The sequence below is a fragment of the Nilaparvata lugens genome, chromosome 4, assembly GCF_014356525.2.
Source record: "Nilaparvata lugens isolate BPH chromosome 4, ASM1435652v1, whole genome shotgun sequence".
Taxonomy (NCBI): Eukaryota; Metazoa; Arthropoda; class Insecta; order Hemiptera; family Delphacidae; genus Nilaparvata; species Nilaparvata lugens.
The window spans coordinates 38,707,740-38,726,528 of NC_052507.1; the positions used below are offsets into that span (position 1 = coordinate 38,707,740).

General features: G+C 39.6%; 1 protein-coding gene across 1 annotated transcript; it reads left to right on the top strand.

The window, feature by feature from the left end:
- Nucleotides 1-586: 586 nt before the first annotated feature.
- Nucleotides 587-1,228, top strand: LOC120351044. Its single transcript, XM_039426983.1, has one exon. It carries the CDS (start codon nucleotides 587-589, stop codon nucleotides 1,226-1,228), a length of 642 nt encoding a protein of 213 aa, XP_039282917.1.
- Nucleotides 1,229-18,789: the final 17,561 nt, after the last annotated feature.

Sequence of the window (18,789 nt, forward strand, 5' to 3'; positions counted from 1 at the left end):
ATGAAAGAGAGTATATATACAAGGTGGGGCAGAGCCGACTGACAAGTTTGGAGGGGGCACTGCTCAGCCTGTGGTGGGAGTAGGCAGGCTCGGTGGGCGTCATTGTACAGTCCCAGGAGAATAGTTTTTAGTGTGCATCATGAATTGGATGGGAGAGCATCGCGGTTATGTTGTTTGCGCTTTTTACGAAAATCAACATTCGATTATCGCAGTTCAACGGGCGTTTCGACGACATTTTAACATTCCTGTCCACAAACCCGTCCCATCTGTGAACTCTATCAGAGCGTGGGTTCGTCAACTCGAGAAAACTGGTAGTACACGACAAGAAAGAAGACATGGCGCACCAAGAACAGTGAGAACTCCCGAAAACATTGAAATTGTGAGAGCAGCAGTCAAGCAATCACCAAGGCGTTCTGCACGCAGGCATGCAATAGCTTTGGGGATGTCCAGCCGTTCAATTAGGAGGATTCTTCATGAACATTTGTTTTTTCATCCATATAAAATCATGATTGTGCAAAAATTAAATGCCACCAATTTTTTGAACCATAAAAATTGTTGCAAGGAAATGCTTCAATGCATCCCGGCAATGGCGACTCTTTTCTGCAGTGACGAGGCTCATTTTCATCTGTGTGGAGCTGTCAACAAACAAAACTTCTGGTACTGGGCAGCAAATAACCCTCGACAACTTCATGAAAGACCACTTAATTCACCAAAAGTGACAGTTTGGTGTGCCGTTTCTCAATTTGGAGTGATAGGGCCATACTTCTTTGAAGATGACAACATCACCATCACTGTCACCTCCGAGCGTTATGTCACAATGTTACAAACGTTTCTGCAACCCAAATTGGAAGAACTTGCTGAGGAACAAGACTTGGGGGAAATATGGTTTCAGCAGGATGGGGCTACAGCCCACACAGTGCGCATTTCAATGGATTTGTTGAGAGAAATGTTCCCAGGGCGACTTATCTCTCTGAGGGGGGACGTGAAGTGGCCGGCACGCTCTCCCGATTTGAGTGTCTGTGACTTTTTCCTGTGGGGCTACCCCAAAGAAAAGGTTTTCAAACATCGCCCACACACTTTGGAAGAGCTTAAGGAGAAAATCAGGGAGGAGATTCAGGCCTTACCGGTGGCAATATGCCAAAATGTGTTTGAAAATTTCAAAAATAGGCTACATCAGTGTATAGCTGCTGATGGCCGCCATTTAACCGATATAATTTTCAAAAACTAACACTAAAAACTATTTTTCGAGCTGAATTCAATAAACCAAACCATTTTTTTCTAAGTTTCTCCGTTCATTATTTATAACCCTTTCAAACTCGTCAGTCGGCTCTGCCCCACTCTGTATATATATATATATATTATATATATATATATATATTATATATATATATATATATATATATATATTATATATATATATATATATATTGTAGAGTATTCATATTGCATTCATTAATTACTGAAGAATGAAAGAATAATTTACAATTTTTTGAATTTAGCTTAGCTTAATTCATCCTAAAATGAAAACAATATGGAATAATGGAATTCTGTGTAATTCATTGTACATTGCATATTTCCTGGACCATATATCAACAATCTACAGCTATGAAAACATTCAATATTTTTCTTTGAAACACTGATATAACATTTTTTTTTAATTGTAAACTTTACTGATAGATATTACTACCAATTGATTGAGAAGAATAATATGTTTTCGGAATAATGAATGCTGCATGACTAAGCACATAGGAAGTCCGTATTGAGATGTAAATGAACATGTTGATTGTCAGATAAATTTCATGATTCACCAATTAAAGTCAAGTGTAACATGAGATACATTGGCGGTACGAAGTTCGCTGGGTAAGCTAATTGTAAATTAAGCTTTATTATTAATAGACAACGCTGAAAAAGACAGGCTCAATCACCAGGAATACTATAAATCTATGAGGGACCAGTAAGCCATTAATTTTGAGTAGTTCAATTACTTCCATTATGGACACTGGATACATTATGGACAATCAATACGTATGAAATTTATTAGCTACCATACAGAATAAAAAATTTTTGATTGCAGTGACCTCGACTACTGTATTATGAATATCCATTCGGATCAAATATAAGGAATTAAACGCATCTCTCATCAACTCGTAAATTTTATTCACAAAATATTAACAAAAAATATATATATATTAGGTCATATTTAATAAACTCACGGCTAGTACTCAAATTTGTCTTTTTCTGGCCGTGCTACAAATAAATGTAGGTATATGTTTGACATTTTGTTTCTGTAATCTTATTGTCTATTAAGAAAGTTTTCAATGTGATTTTTGATGGCAATTAAATTTGAATTTGAAAAAAGGATTATCAACAAACTCCTAACCAAAGAAAACCTTTGTGCTCTGTTCTAATTGGAGTGTATGAGACTCCATATAGGTACAGCTGATAGAAGGCGCAAACCGAACTGGCCAAGCATACAACAATGGAACAAACACGTGCTAACTGCTAAGCTCGCACTCTCAATCAATGCAAAATCAATTCGATCAGCTAATTGATGAAATTGTTTTAAGCTTTCCAATGATTACAACATATGTTAGAATATCATTTGTCAATTATCTCAGTTCCATAAGGCGTTCACCTCACCATAAGCTTACTTAACAGGATCCTTTTTCATCCTTTGAAATCCTTAGAGGCAAAATATCTCAAAATCCGTTCTTACTGTGCATCTAGCATGTTTCAAGAATATTTGTGCAAAGTTTTAAGTCAGTAGGCCAATTAGTTTGAGCTGTAGTGTGATTTTACATCAAAATTTTCCAAAAGTGCCCTCTCCTGAACACCCCTGTGCTCCTGATTGGAATTTTTCTGCATAGATCTGATTTTTTTCGTACTTGAACAAAAAAGTTCCTCATGACTTTGCTGTGCAATGAACGGTTGAAAAGTGAAAATTTTGGGGGGCCCAGCTCCCTCAGGGGGGGGGGCAGATTTCTGAAAATCCTTTTGTAGTGGATGTTTTGAGGCTACAATAAGCAATTGTGTGAAATTTCAAGTTTTTAGGCTTAGTAGTTTGGGCTGTGGTGTGATTTCAGTTTGTTGGGGCTTAGCCTTTTAGATATATGTAGAAGAAGAAGAAGAAGATAGATTATTATGTTGCTTTGGCCTGTGATCTGTATAAAATGTCCTGTAACAACTAAAGGTGCATCCACACATGCCGAACCGAACCTCGAACCGCGCAGCAAACCGTGCATTCCTCCGAACATCTTGCCTTTCAACGAACATGATCATATGTTTCATAATGTTAAAAATCAGCTGTTAATCATTCGCCGTACCGCACTCCGAACCATTCGCTGTGCCGCTTGCCTCAGTTCTAACTGCTCGCCTCACCTCACTCCGAACGCTGAACTTTTCAGCCAATCAGAGCCCTCGATTACAATTCGCCGTGAAGCTCGCTCCACGATATTTTGGCTATCCATCACAAGTGGATAACATGCAAACATGAATACAGAAGTATGGGCAATTTTTTATTTGATTAAATTCATGTTTTGAAGAATTCATTGTTATGAATGATAAATTGATAGGAGCTTATAAATATTTTCCAATTCAAATGAAATAACTTCTGAAAAAAATAATAATTGGATAAATACCAATATTTTTTTTTTTATTTTTTATTTATTTATTTACTCCTTGAAAAAGCATTACAATAATTCACAATTCAGAAATATAACAACAAAATGAATCAATAGGAAATACAAATAAACATAAGGAACTACTTCCCCAAAAGAGCAAGCTCGAGCTTGGGGAAGGAGCAGCCGTACTTTGACTACTTACTTATTATTAATTAACATTACAGTATATACATTAACAACTAAAATCAAATCCTTTCAATAAACAAGATAAATCAGTGATGCTATAATAGATCAATATATTTACATACAATATGTGTTAGATGCAACAAAATTTGTAAATTATAATAAATTATAATAATGACCTGATATTGCCTAGCCTAGTGTATAACATGATATAAGATGTGGTACAAAATGAAATCTATTCAATTGGAATAATTACTATACTAATGTAATCCAGAAATTCTCGGCACTATCCCAGCCATGAGAGCTAACCTGATACTTTTTCAAATGTAGTCCAAAGTTTTTTTGGGCGAGTAAACCTCTCAAATTACTTGGAAGAATATTAAAAAATAATGGAGATAAATATATGAAGCTACGCTGACCAGCAGTAGTCAATAATCTAGGAACAGTAACCAGACCTGACTCCTCCCGTCTGGTAATAGCACAATCCGTTCTATTAATGAAATGAAAAAGTGATAGCTTCTTATAATATAATATGATGTGTTTCAGGTATATCTGTCTAATCGGTAGAACTGAAAATTCCAAAAAAGCCAATCTTGTTGAATACATTCTATTCTTTTTCAGAATAATTTTTAATATTAAATTTTGTATTGTTTTTACTGGTTTTAGAACATTTGTATATGCACCACCCCAACCCACAATACCATATTGGAGCAATGACTGTGCCAGTGCATAATACACCATCTTCATGACTTTCATAGGCAAAACAGAACGTAATTTCACAAATAAATAAATAAGTTTTCTAGATCGTGTAGTAAGCTGCGACAAATGTACATCCCACTTTAAATGCTGATCAACCATTACTCCAAGATATCTGATACTGCTAACCTCCTCTATTTTATTACAATTAACTGAACACCCTAAATCTACATGACTAAGACAATTTGGAGAATGCAAAACAAGTGACATATTAACTGGCTGATTCTGTATATTCAAGGAAAAAGAGATGTATTTTGTTTTGGACAAATTCAGAGTCAGTTTTCTTCTATCAAGCCATTTTTTTACTTCTCCCAGTCCCCTAGCAGCTGAGTCATATGTGCTAGCCCAGTTTTCTTCATGAAAAATTAAAACTGCATCGTCTGCAAATGACAATATTTTCCCATTGATTAAATTAAGGTTACAAAAGTCATTAATATAGATCAGGAAGAGGCAAGGTCCAATCACTGTTCCCTGCGGGATTCCCATTTTAACAGATTTATATTCACTAACAGTGTTATTGACTCTAACACATTGTTGCCTACTCTTTAAATAACTGCAAAACCATCCCAGTGCCACATCCTCAAGACCAAGGCTACGGAGACAATCAAGTAGACGATCATGGCAAACTGTATCAAAGGCTTTTGCAAGATCAAGAAAAATAGCTATTTGTCTCCTACCTACATCCAAGTTTAAGATTGTTTCTTGAACAAAAGCAGCAATTGCTTCCTGTGTTCCCATCCCCTCTCTAAAACCAAATTGATTTTTTGACAGAATATTATTCACTTCCAAAAATTTATGTAGCTGTCTCTTTACACATTTTTCAATTATTTTAGCCAAATTCGAAAGTAAACTTATAGGTCTATAGTTGGTAATTTTCCTTTTGTCTTGTGATTTGAATATTGGTTTTACTACAGTTGTTTTAAAAGAATCTGGAAAAATACCTTGTTCAAAACTTACATTAATAATGTGTTTGAGTGGAGAGGCAACAATACTTTTAACAGATTTTAAAACAGATACAGTAATGCCATCATGACCAGGCCCAGATGCACCTCTAAGACTCTCGATCGCCTCCACAACCTCAGTCTCTGATACATATTGAAAAGTAAAATAATCTTGCGGATTGTGGGGATTGTCTGGTTGCAAATCATCACCAGGCTCACTAGGAATATTTTGTACCATTTTCTCTCCTATAGAGATGAAAAAATCGTTAAACACATTAGCACATATATTGGGATTATCCCTAGCACTATAGACATTACCATCAATTTCAATTTCTTCCAAACACTCCTTCCTTATTTTACAACCAGCTACCTCCCTAACTACATTCCAAGTCCGTTTTACATCATTTCCAGCCTCCTCAATTTTTCTGCTATAATACAATCGTTTAACTTCTCTAATAAGGACTGTCAATCTATTTCGATAACTTCTAAAATAATTTCTCAGATTTAAATTGAATGGTTCCTTTTTACATTTGTTAAATAGAGCTTGCTTTCTTCTAATAGAAAATACTAAACCTTGAGTAATCCATGGCTTGATTTTTTTAAACCTCGAACTAGATTTGGCTACATTTATAGTGAATTTTTCAATATAGCTTTGTAGAGTTGCTACAAAGTTATCTGTTGAAACATTAACATCCCTACTAGAAAATACAGACTGCCAGCCCTCAGACTGGATAAGAGACAAAAGCCTATCATAATCGAGCCTGGTGGCAACAAGTGGCAACTGAGCAGCATTGTTAGTCAAGTCTATTTCACAACGAACCCTAAGAGAAGTAACATAGTGATCAGTAATACAAGTCTTCAATACCATGGATCAAATGTGCTTATTAGTGTGAACATTACCGAAATAATGATCTAAACACGAAGGTGTTCCCTGAAATGGAACCCTTGTAAAACAATTCACATAAGATATAAGCCCATTTTCGTTCAATAAATTCAAATAAGATTCAGTGTGGATGTTATTTCTATTATTCAAGATATCAATATTTATATCTCCTACAGATATAATATTTTTTCCTAAATTTAAATTCGAAAGCAGCTCAGCTAAAGAGTTAACAAAGTCCTGGCAATTATCATTAGGTGATCTGTAAGCACAAACAATAACCCACTCCTCCTCAAAAATTTTCAGCTCTATCACGAGACAACTAGCCCCAACTATTGTGCATTCCCGCACATGAACATGATCATAATCTTTTTTCAAGTAAACTACTACACCCCCATTTCTATTTGTGTGATTCATTGAATAGTACTGATTAAAACCAGGTATATCACACCCTATGGGCCTAACACCTTGGTGACCCATCTCAGATAATACAATCATGTCTATAAATGGAATGGATAAATGGTCTATATATGTTAATATTGAATTATTGTTGACCAAGAACTCAGTACATCAACAATTCATTCAACTAATTCTGTATTGATAAAATTATAATCATTTTCTCTATTGATAATCAATTTCATCAACTAACTGAAAATAGTACTTCAATTTCCAAGAATTTATTAATAGAATTATATAAATCTAAAGTGTAGGTCATATCTAAATTCACAAAGAGTTAGATCCTTGTTGGCAAGATAGAATGTTATTCAATGCAGAAATCATTGTTATTTTACTAAAAGATAGGATAAAATGAATAGTTCTCTTTCAGGGGGAGTTTTGACAACCCACAAAACTCATTTTTCATCTGAAGAAATAATATTAAAAAGGTGCATAGGATCTTACTTTTTTGTTCAGCTTGCCAAAATACCCCTCATTTCAATATTAAAATTTCTGACTGACTGTACAGTGAGTCAATCATTCTATCAAGGATTGAATAATTTTGAAATTTTAATTAAATAAAAATGGTAGAGAATAATTATCATGTAGATATCAACACCTTTATTTAAAGACATATTAACTGCATGCATTGATAAAACTGTAGACGTCTATTTAGCAGTCTCAAAAATCTGTTCTATAGTGAAGTCCACATTATAATGGCAGTGTATGATTGACAATACTGTTGCTGTCCTTTTCTATCATACAACTCTGAGTAGATTTTTGCCCACACCTTCCTCTACTAGAGTTCCCAGTGTCGCTCTGGGCCGGCTAAACTCAGTCGGCACCGGGTGTCTTCCCGGGGTCCAGATAAGTCTAGGAGCTCTCGCAAAGGCTTTCCCTAGCCTTTCTAGAGGTCCTTTTTCGATTCCGGCTGGAATCAGTAAGCTGCAGGAGCTCGCGCTCCAGACTTTTCTAAGTCCTAGTCGTCGGGCACCGGGTGTCCTCCTGGGGTCCGGATCGGTCTCGGAGTTCTCGCAAAGGCCTTCCCTGGCCTTTCTGGAGGTCCTCTTTCGATTCCGGATGATACCGACTCATTGCGGAGGCCCGCTCACTAGACTTCTCTCGCAGACGCGAAGTCTAAGTCCTCGAGCACCGGGTGTCCTCCTGGGGTCCGGATCAGTCTCGGAGCTCTCGCAAAGGCTTTCCTTAGCCTTACTTGAGGTCCTCTTTCGATTCCTGATGGAATCAACACGTTGCGGAGGCCCGCTCACTAGACTTCTCTCGCAGACGCGAAGTCTAAGTCCTCGAGCACCGGGTGTTCTCCTGGGGTCCGGATCGGTCTCGGAGCTCTCGCAAAGGCTTTCCTTAGCCTTACTTGAGGTCCTCTTTCGATTCCTGATGGAATCAACACGTTGCGGAGGCCTGCTCACTAGACTTCTCTCGCAGACGCGAAGTCTAAGTCCTCGAGCACCGGTGTTCTCCTGGGGTCCGGATCGGTCTCGGAGCTCTCGCAAAGGCTTTCCTTAGCCTTACTTGAGGTCCTCTTCCGATTCCTGATGGAATCAACACGTTGCGGAGGCCTGCTCACTAGACTTCTCTCGCAGATGCGAAGTCTAAGTCCTCGAGCACCAGGTGTTCTCCTGGGATCCGGATCGGTCTCGGAGCTCTCGCAAAGGCTTTCCTTAGCCTTACTTGGTGTCCTCTTTCGATTACTGATGGAATCAACACGTTGCGGAGGCCCGCTCACTAGACTTCTCTCGCAGACGCGAAGTCTAAGTCCTTGAGCTCCGGGTGTTCTCCTGGGGTCCGGATCGGTCTCGGAGCTCTCGCAAAGGCTTTCCTTAGCCTTATTCTAGGTCCTCTTTCGATTCCTGATGGAATCAACACGTTGCGGAGGCCCACTCACTAGACTTCTCTCGCAGACGCGAAGTCTAAGTCCTCGAGCACCGGGTGTCCTCCTGGGGTCCGGATCGGTCTCGGAGCTCTCGCAAAGGCTCTCCCTGGCCTTACTTGAGGTCCTCTTTCGTTTCCGGATGGAATCAACACGTTGCGGAGGCCCATTCACTGGACTTCTCTCGCGAACGCCGAGTCTAAGTCCTCAGGCACTAGGTGTCCTCCTGGGATCTGGATCGGTCTCGGAGCTCTCGCAAAGGCTTTCCTTAGCCTTACTTGAGGTCCTCTTTCGATTCCGGATGGAATCAACACGTTGGGGGGGCCCGTTCACTGGACTTCTCTCGCGAACGCCGAGTCTAAGTCCTTGGGTACTAGGTGTCCTCCTGGGATCCGGATTGGTCTCGGAGCTCTCGCAAAGGCTTTCCCTAGCCTTACTTGAGGTCCTCTTCCGATTCCGGATGGAATCGACACGTTGCGGGGGCCCGTTCACTGGACTTCTCTCGCGAACGCCGAGTCTAAGTCCTCAGGCACCAGGTGTCCTCCTGGGATCCGGATCGGTCTCGGGGTTGCTAGAAAGGCTTTTCCTATCCTTCCTCGAGGTCCTCTTGCACTTCGAGGCTCTGCTGGTGATGTACCAACGTGTAGTCAGGTTTCGACCAAAACCTGACGTGTCGCTGTTGGTCAAAACAGGTAGTCCGTCATCTAAATATGTTTTAGACTTCGATCAGCACTCGTCTAAATGGATGTTGAGCAGTGGAGCTTACAGTGCCTGAGATTAATCGTCCCTAATCTCAAACACAACTCCCGGTCGTTGAAGGATTTGGAGTACACTCTACTACGAGTTGTACTGTGTTGCTAGCTGCTCGCTGCTTCCTTCTCACCTCTCTCGACCGCTCGCACTGGATTTCCCAACTCAACTCTCTCCTACTAGCCTTTCTCGAGCCTCCCTCAGTGGCCGAGAGGGAGGGGAGAGAGGATGCGCAGCACCGCTGAGCGGTAGGCCAGCGGCTGGCTTGCTCGTTGACCCCTGTGATTCCATCAAAGATAACCGAGCATCAAGTAAATGAGCCCTAAACTCAATTCCTTACATTAGTTACGATATACATCGTGACACACTGTTCCTACTAAGGGAAGGGGAAGGAAAAGAAATGGGGAGGAGAGGGGAGGTGAGGATGGAAAGGGTAAACGGCTGACAGAATGTCCCAAGAGACTGAGTACATTCTGCCGCCTCTCCACCGGTCATAGAAGACCGAGCACAAACTGGGCACCAGGTTGGCTCCTTGCCAACCGGTGGCGGTGCGTTGGCACTGTCCAAAGAAACCAGCAAGCTATCTGGCCACGTCCTTGGCCTAGCTTTCAAACGAGATAACGAAGATCTGCGCCGTGCTCCCGCACTGCGTGGAGACGCCGTGCTTCTGCACTGCAAGGAATCGCCATGCTTTCGCACTGCAAAAAGGGACGCCGTGCTTTCACACTGCAGAGTCGCCGTGCTTCCACACTGCCCCGGATGCCGTGCTTCCGCACTGCAGGTGAGAGTCGCGGTGCTTTCGCACTGCCAGGAAACGCCGTGCTTTCGCACTGCAGAGTTGCTGTGCTTCCGCACTGCCCAGGACGCCGTGCTTCCACACTGCAGGTGAGAGTCGCGGTGCTTTCGCACTGCGAGGAAACGCCGTGCTTTCGCACTGCAAGTGAGAGTCGCAGTGCTTTCGCACTGCCAGGAAACGCCGTGCTTTCGCACTGCAAAAAGGACGCTGTGCTTTCGCACTGCAGAGTCGCCGTGCTTCCGCACTGCCCAGGACGCCATGCTTCCGCACTGCAAAAAGGACGCCGTGCTTTCACACTGCAGAGTCACCGTGCTTCCACACTGCCCCAGATGCCATGCTTCCGCACTGCAGGTGAGAGTCGCGGTTCTTTCGCACTGCCAGGAAACGCCATGCTTTCGCACTGCAAGAAAACGCCGTGCTTTCGCACTCAGAGTCGCCGTGTTTCCACACTGCCCCGGACGCCGTGCTTCTGCACTGCAGGTGAGAGTCGCGGTGCTCTCGCACTGCCAGGATGGACGGGCAACACAAAATACAGAAAAGTACAAAAAAAAATGAAAGGTGAACAGCACCTCCAACCGGTTCTGAGAACTCGAGTCGCATTGCAAGGAAACGCCGTGCTTTCGCACTGCAAAAAAAAGGACGCGGTGCTTTTGCACTGCAGAGTCGCCGTGCTTCCGCACTGCCCCGGACGCCGTGCTTCCGCACTGCAGGTGAGAGTCGCGGTGCTTTCGCACTGCCAGGAATGCCATGCTTTCGCACTGCAAGGAGACGCTGTGCTTTTGCACTGCAAAAAAAGGACGCGGTGCTTTCACACTGCAGAGTCGCTGTGTTTCCACACTGCCCAGGACGCCATGCTCCCGCACTGCAGGTGAGAGTCGCGGTGCTCTCGCACTGCCAGGATGGACGGGTAACACAATATACAGAAAAGTACCAAAAAAAATAAAAGGTGAACAGCACCTCCGACTGGTTTTGAGAACTCGAGTCGCATTGCAAGGAAACGCTGTGCTTTCGCACTGCAAGGGAACGCCGTGCTTCCGCACTGCAAAGAGGACGCTGTGCTTTCGCACTGCAGAGTCGCCGTGCTTCCGCACTGCCCCGGACGCCGTGCTTCCACACTGCAGTTGAGAGTCACAGTGCTTTCGCACTGCCAGGAAACGCCATGCTTTCGCACTGCAAGGAAACGCCGTGCTTTCGCACTGCAAAAAAAAGGACGCGGTGCTTTCGCACTGCAGAGTCGCTGTGTTTCCACACTACCCAGGACGCCGTGCTTCCTCACTGCAGGTGAGAGTCGCGGTGCTCTTGCACTGCCAGGATGGGCGGGTAACACAGAGCACAAAAACACACAAAACATAAAAACACACAAAACATAAAAGGTGAACAGCACCTCCGACTGGCCCTGAGAGCTCGAGTCGTCGCAGTGTTTACACGCCCGCTGACTTGCTGGGAAACTGGCCCCTGCTTTTACACTAGGAAACAGAGCTCGCGCTCTGCTGGAGGGCTGTGTTTGCACACAGCGAGGCACGAGGATTTTCGCCCCGTCCAGACAAGCCGTGCTCGCGCACTGCAGGATAAAGGGTAACACAGAACACAGAAACACAAAGCCGGGCTTCCGCCCTGCAGGCCGTGCTTGCGCACTGCGTGCCGTGTTTTCACACTGCCGCGGTGTTCACACACCGCGAAGGTGTGCGTCTGCGTAATGACAATCCAGACACACACTGACCGATGTGCCATGCTTGTGCACGACGTTCGGACGAGCTAGCAATCTGGCTGCAGTGTTCCCACACTGCTGTGGTCAAGCTTGTGCACTTCCTTTGCCGGGCTTTCGCCCTGTGGGCCGGGCTTTAGCCTTGCATGTCGTGCTTGCGCACTGCGTGCCGTGCTTGCGCACTGCTTGCCGGGCTTGCGCACTGCATGCCGTGCTCGTGCACTGCGTGCCGTGCTCGCGCACTGCGTGCCGTGCTCGCGCACTGTGTGCCGTGTTTTCACACTGCCGCGGTGTGCGTCTGCGTAATGACAATCCAGACAGCATATGTGACACAGTACAAGAAAATTCTAAATAGGTGCATTAGACAGGCTAAAATATTACACAACAGTAACAGAATACGTCAGGCTGATAACAAAACAAAAATGGCTTGGAAAATAGTTAAACAAGAGACACATGAGGGAGGGAAAGAGTTGGAATTTTCGAGGGTATTCAGTGATGCTCCAATTGAATCTACATTAAATTCATTCAATCAATTTTTTTCAAACATTTGCAAAAAATTGAAGTTAAGTACAGACATGGAAACTGCTTTTGAGTACTGTAATAGACAACAAAAAACAAACAGCATTTTAGTTTCATTTGCTCAGGTGACGGAACATGAGATAATTACCCTAATAAAGAAAATGAAAGCATCCAGAGCACCTGGCTGGGATGATTTTCCTCCTTTCCTTTTAAAAAAATGTGCTATCCAAATGATTAAACCTTTAACTTTTCTAATTAATCAATCTTTTAAGCATGGTGTGTTCCCTGACATTTTAAAATATAGTAATGTGTTACCTTTCTTAAAAAAGGAGATCCCAATGATCTGAGTAATTATAGACCAGTTGCAATACTGTCTGTGTTCTCAAAGATATATGAGATGGCGGTTGTGTCTAGGTTGACTGCTCATTTAGAGAATAATGGATTATTGGTTGAAGACCAGTTTGGATTTCGTAAAAAGAAGGACATTTCTGGAGCAATCTATGATTTTGTCAAATATATGTCACTTGCAATTGATCGGTCGCAGCATGCTGACATATTCTGCGATCTTTCAAAAGCTTTTGACTGTGTGAATCATGAAATCCTGCTGGAAAAATTGAGCTTTTATGGAATAGCAGGCACAGCTCTAAGTTGGCTCCGCTCCTATCTTTCCGACAGGAAGCAATGTGTGAGAGATCCATCTTCTGCAAAATGTTCTTCATTTACCAGGGTCCCAAATGGAGTACCACAAGGATCTGTCCTCGGACCTTTGCTCTTTTTGTTGTACATTAATGATTTACCCAAGGCAACAACCAATTCAAAGTTAATTATGTATGCGGATGACACAACTTGTATAGCATCAAACGCTGATCAGATCACATTGGTAACTCATTAAAGAATACACTTATAGAAATCAACGAGTGGTTTAAAGTGAATGGACTTTCCTTAAATTGCATTAAAACACACCTTATACAATTTCGTTCCATACGCAACCAAACGAGGATAGATGAGACTCACCTTCCAACCATTAGAAATAGCTTAATACTCTCCTCCTCAACTAAATTCTTGGGACTTGTAATCGACCAGAATTTTTCCTGGAAGGAGCACATTAAGAGCTTAATGAAAAAAATGAATCAGGCCTATTTTGTAATTTCAACTCTTTCCAACTCACTCGACAGAAACACATTATTGACTGTCTATTATGCATATGTTTACTCCCACTTGAGCTACGGCACAATATTTTGGGGTAACTCTGTAGACAGCCGAAGAATCTTCATCATGCAGAAAAAGATATTGAGAGTTATCTGTAGACTGAGATCAAGGGACTCATGTAAAGCATTTTTCAAAGACCTTAACATACTCACACTTCCTTCCATTTACATTTACCAGCTAGTAGTTTTTGTTAAAGTAAATATCAATAAGTTCCAATTTTGTACAGATAATCATAAATATAATACTCGAAATAGAAATATTATTGCATTTCCAATCCATAGAAATGTAGCTTTTGAAAAAACTCCATTTTATTCAGGAATGAGACTCTATAATAGGCTGCCAACAGACATTCGAAACATTGAATCAGTCATTTTATTCAAACAGGCAGTCAAAAAATGTTATTAGAGAGAAGCCTATACGCAATCTCAGAATTTTATTCACAAGAAAATTGATTTTTTCTATATATATGATATATATCATTACCATCCTTAAAGATACTTGACACTTGATACCTGAATAAATGTGTGTTGAGTTATCTCTTGAACCGGTCGGATGCTCTTACTATCGCTCTAGCAAACGTGCCGACTCCGGTTTCTCAAAGCGTTGAGTTGTTCTAACCTAAACGTTTATTTACTTCATTTCTAAAACGAGTTTGTAAGTCTATTTTAATCAACCATGGATAGTGAGTGTTTCAAATGCAAAATCAATTTCACCAACATCAAAGAAATCATTGAGTGCTCGGAGTGTAAGAACGTCTACCATCCAACTTGTTCAAAACTACGCACCATTGATAACTTCAAAAAACTTGGAGCACGTAAGGCAACATGGAGGTGTGATTTATGTAAGTGTGAGTCTCAAAGCGAAAAAAACTCTGAGTGTGATCAACGAGACAATTTAGACTCTTTAAAAGAGTTTTTCACTGAATTTATTAATTGTAAATTTGAGGAACTGAATAATACTATTTCCAACTTAAATAGTATTACTGTTGAATTGAAAAACACGCTTAAGAAAGTCTGTGATGAAAATACCGCTTTGAAAACTAGTTATGATGAACTGCCTATTGAAAATTCAAAACTGCAACGAGTTATTAATGACCTAAAACAGCATTCGTATTCCGATAATTTAGAAATTGTGGGAGTCCCGGAAACCAGAAATGAAGATGTTTATTCTGTGCTACAATCTACAACCCTGGCAGTAGGAGTTCCATTCAAAAGAGAGGATATTTCCATCGCCCACAGGGTCCCTTCAGCTAAGAAAAAAACTAAACCAATCATCATTCGTTTCGTTTCGCGGACTACAAAACTACAATGGAGAGATGCTGCAAAGAAAAAGAAAAACCTGTGTTCCACCGATATCCATCCTAATATTTCACCTCAGAATATTTACATCAACGATCATTTAACTGCGCTCAATAAGATCCTTCTTGGGAAAGCTAAAAACATGGCCAGAAATGGCGAGTTAGCCTATGTATGGGTAAAGGAGGGAAAGATTATGGTTAGGCAGAGGGAGGGTTCACCAGCAAAAAGAATTTCAGATGAGGAGGATCTTTCAAAATTCATGAAAACTTAATAACTTTAGTATTTCTTACAATAAAAACTAAAAATCAGGATAACCAAGAATGAACTTAGAAATAAAATAATAGCAGAAAAAGCAAATAGACTCTCTTATTATTTCTTTTTGAATTCTATTTATTTCCAGTTTATCATTTAAATTTAGTAGATTTGTTCATATGACTAATTTGATAATAAGGTTGATTGATTTATAATATTATATTGTTTTAATATTTTGTTATATTGTTGTATAATAATTTATAATTTTGTGGCGTCTTGAGGAACCAAGGAGTCGGTTTCAATAATATCTTATTTTCAATTTTTAATCTTAATTTATTTTCTTAATTTATTCCATTTTCTATAACTTTTTTAGTCTCTTCGTTTTATAATCTTTTATTTTTTTCTTTTTTTATGGTTCTAGAAACTGATTTTGATGAGCAGATTTCCCTTGAATGTTACAATACGATCGAAATAGAGAATATTTTCCAGTTCAAGACAGAGTTGTTTGGTGATAGATTATGCAATTCCTTTCTTAATATAATTCACCTAAATATTAGAAGCTTGAATAAAAACTTTGACAATTTTTCCTATATAATTAGTTATTGCTCAGTTGATTTCCATATAATTATTCTGACTGAAACATGGGTGGTTGATGATGATAATTTCAATTTCAGCTTGAACGGATATTCAGTAATAAATAAGTTGGGTAAAATTAACAAATGTGACGGAGTCTGTATATTTTTCAAAAATAGCTTAATCGTAGACGAGTTAACTTGTGAGATTACTGAAGCAAGCTCTGTCTGCTTGGATGTACAAGTGCCAGAAGTAAAAGATAAGATTACAATTATCGCTGTTTATAGATCGCCTGCATCGAATGCAGATACGTTTCTGAACAGCTTAGATGAATGCTTGCTATCTCTCAGAAATAGAGCTAATATAATCTTTGCAGGTGACATCAATATTCACTTAAATGATAATAATACCATTTCCAGCGATTATTTTAGCACACTATCCTTAAATGGTTTGAAGTCTTATATTAATAAGCCTACCAGAGTTCATGGCAGCACAGAATCATGCATTGATCATATTTTTTTTAAAAACTCTACTTTTAATCCTGATAATGTAATTAGCTCAATTATCAAAACAAGCATTACTGACCATTTTTGTATCAGTATTCATGTTGATCTTTCAATTGATTTTCTTAAAGCCGCTAAACCTGTCCATTCTTATAAGAAAATTGACTATAATAAATTACTGTTATCTATTGGGGAGGAGAATTGGGAAGGTGTGCGTAACCCAAACTTACATGTAAACGAACAAATGCTTTTCTTCACCGAAAAGATAACTAGTTACATTGAACAAGCATCTGTTAAAGTGCATATTCCGCATAAATTTCAATCATTGAAACCCTGGATCACCAGGGGTCTCGTTCTGTCAATTGCTAAACGTGATAAATTATTTAAAAGCCTCTCAAAGCAACATTTTAATGTTATTTTAAAAAACGAATTTATCGCTTACAGGAATATGCTGAATAAATTATTGAAACAGAGTAAATGTGATTATTATAAAAATAAAATTAGCCAAAATAAAAATAATGTAAAGAAAGTCTGGGACACGTTAAATGAGATGTTGGGAAGAAAACGAAAATCAACTCCTCCCAAAATTGATGCTGATATTTTAAATATCCACTTCGCTGAAGTAGGTAAGAACTATGCTGAAAAATTGAAAAGCGAAAATCCCATCTCATCTGTGGGAAATAAGTTTAGGGATTCATCTATAAGAGATCATGTATCATTTTTCCTAACACCTACCACTGAAATTGAAATATCTACTGTGTTAAGTTCTCTAAATGATAACTCTGCTCCGGGAATTGATAGAATAAGTAATAAATGTTTGAAAATTATCCGGCCTCACATTGTAAAACCCTTCTCAGAAATAATTAACCGTTGTTTTTTGGAAGGCTGCTTTCCTGATAGTTTGAAGTTGGCAAATATTATACCGCTACATAAGTCTGGTGATCATAAAGACCCAACAAACTACCGTCCAATCAGTCTGCTGAGTGGTATCGCTAAACTAATTGGAAAATTGATCAAGTCCCGGCTAGTTTGTTACCTACTTAAACATAATGTCATTCATAAAAACCAATATGGATTTCAGGCGAACAAAAGTACAATTGATTCTATAACCCTCTTAACCCAAACAATTTCAAATAACTTCACTGAAAATAAAAAAACAATAGCTACCTTCCTGGACCTAGCCAAAGCTTTTGATACAATCCCACATTCCAAATTACTAAAGAAGATAGAAAAGATTGGCATATGCGGTATACCCCTCAAATTATTTGGCAGTTATTTAACAAATAGATACCAAATCCTTACTATAGGAAATAAAACTAGTTTTAAACAGTTGAATGATTACGGTCTTCCTCAAGGAACTGTTTTATCTCCGATTCTCTTTCTTCTATATATTAATGATTTAATCAAACTTGAATTGAAAAACTGTGTGACACTCGCTTTTGCGGATGATACCGCTTTAGTGTTTACCGGACCGTCTTGGGAGGAGGTGAAGAAAACTGCAGAGTCGGGATTGAAGACTGTTAAGACCTGGTTAGATGAGCACATTCTCACTCTTAATTTGAATAAAAGCGTCTTCATGACCTTCTCTCCCAATATGGTTGGCCAACCACTTGATCTAGACCACATTCATATTCATGATTTAAAGTGTACTCTTTCAATCTCGAACGATAGCTGTGGCTGCTCTAAATTGAAAAGAGAAAATTATTTTAAATATCTAGGCGTTATAGTTGATCAGCATTTGCGATGGGATATTCACATAGATAGGCTTTGTAATAAACTCAAGCACTGGATAAACAAATTTTATAATATCAGCAGGTTGGGTAACATAGCCGTTTCAAAATTAGTTTACTTTGCCTACATAATACAAATACAAATACAAATTGTTTTTATTCTGATTCAAAAATCAAATACATACAAAATTTCAAATACATCAAACATCAAAAATGGAAATAAAATACAAAGTGCACTGAAGAAATTGTATAATATATAATTTATGTAATAAGGCTTTCCACGTGTATGATGTATTATGAAAAAAAAGCTTTTTTGAAACAGAATATTTCTAGCTTGCTGTAAGCATAAAATGCTTAACGCGTGCAAGCAGGAGTGCTTATACTATAATTGAATGAAATCAGAAAGAAGAAAAAAAAATTTTTTTTGGGCAAGAAAAAAAATGAAAACACACACTCACACATTCACTCACCTCTCATACATTTCCAGTTTGGGCTTAATTACTTTTTGATATGATTTTCTACAACTATAATAATTATTATGTCGAAAACTAAGAAAGAATAAAAAACATGTGTTCTAAACAATCAGGCAAGATATTTCTAAGCCATTTAAGAATGTAATATTTGAACATTTTCCTATTATCAATTCTCTTTGCCTCAAAAGGTAAATTATTGAAAAATTTCGGACCTAGAAATACAAACGATTTCTGGAAACAAGTGGTATATGACCTGGGAAGCCTTAGCAGATCAG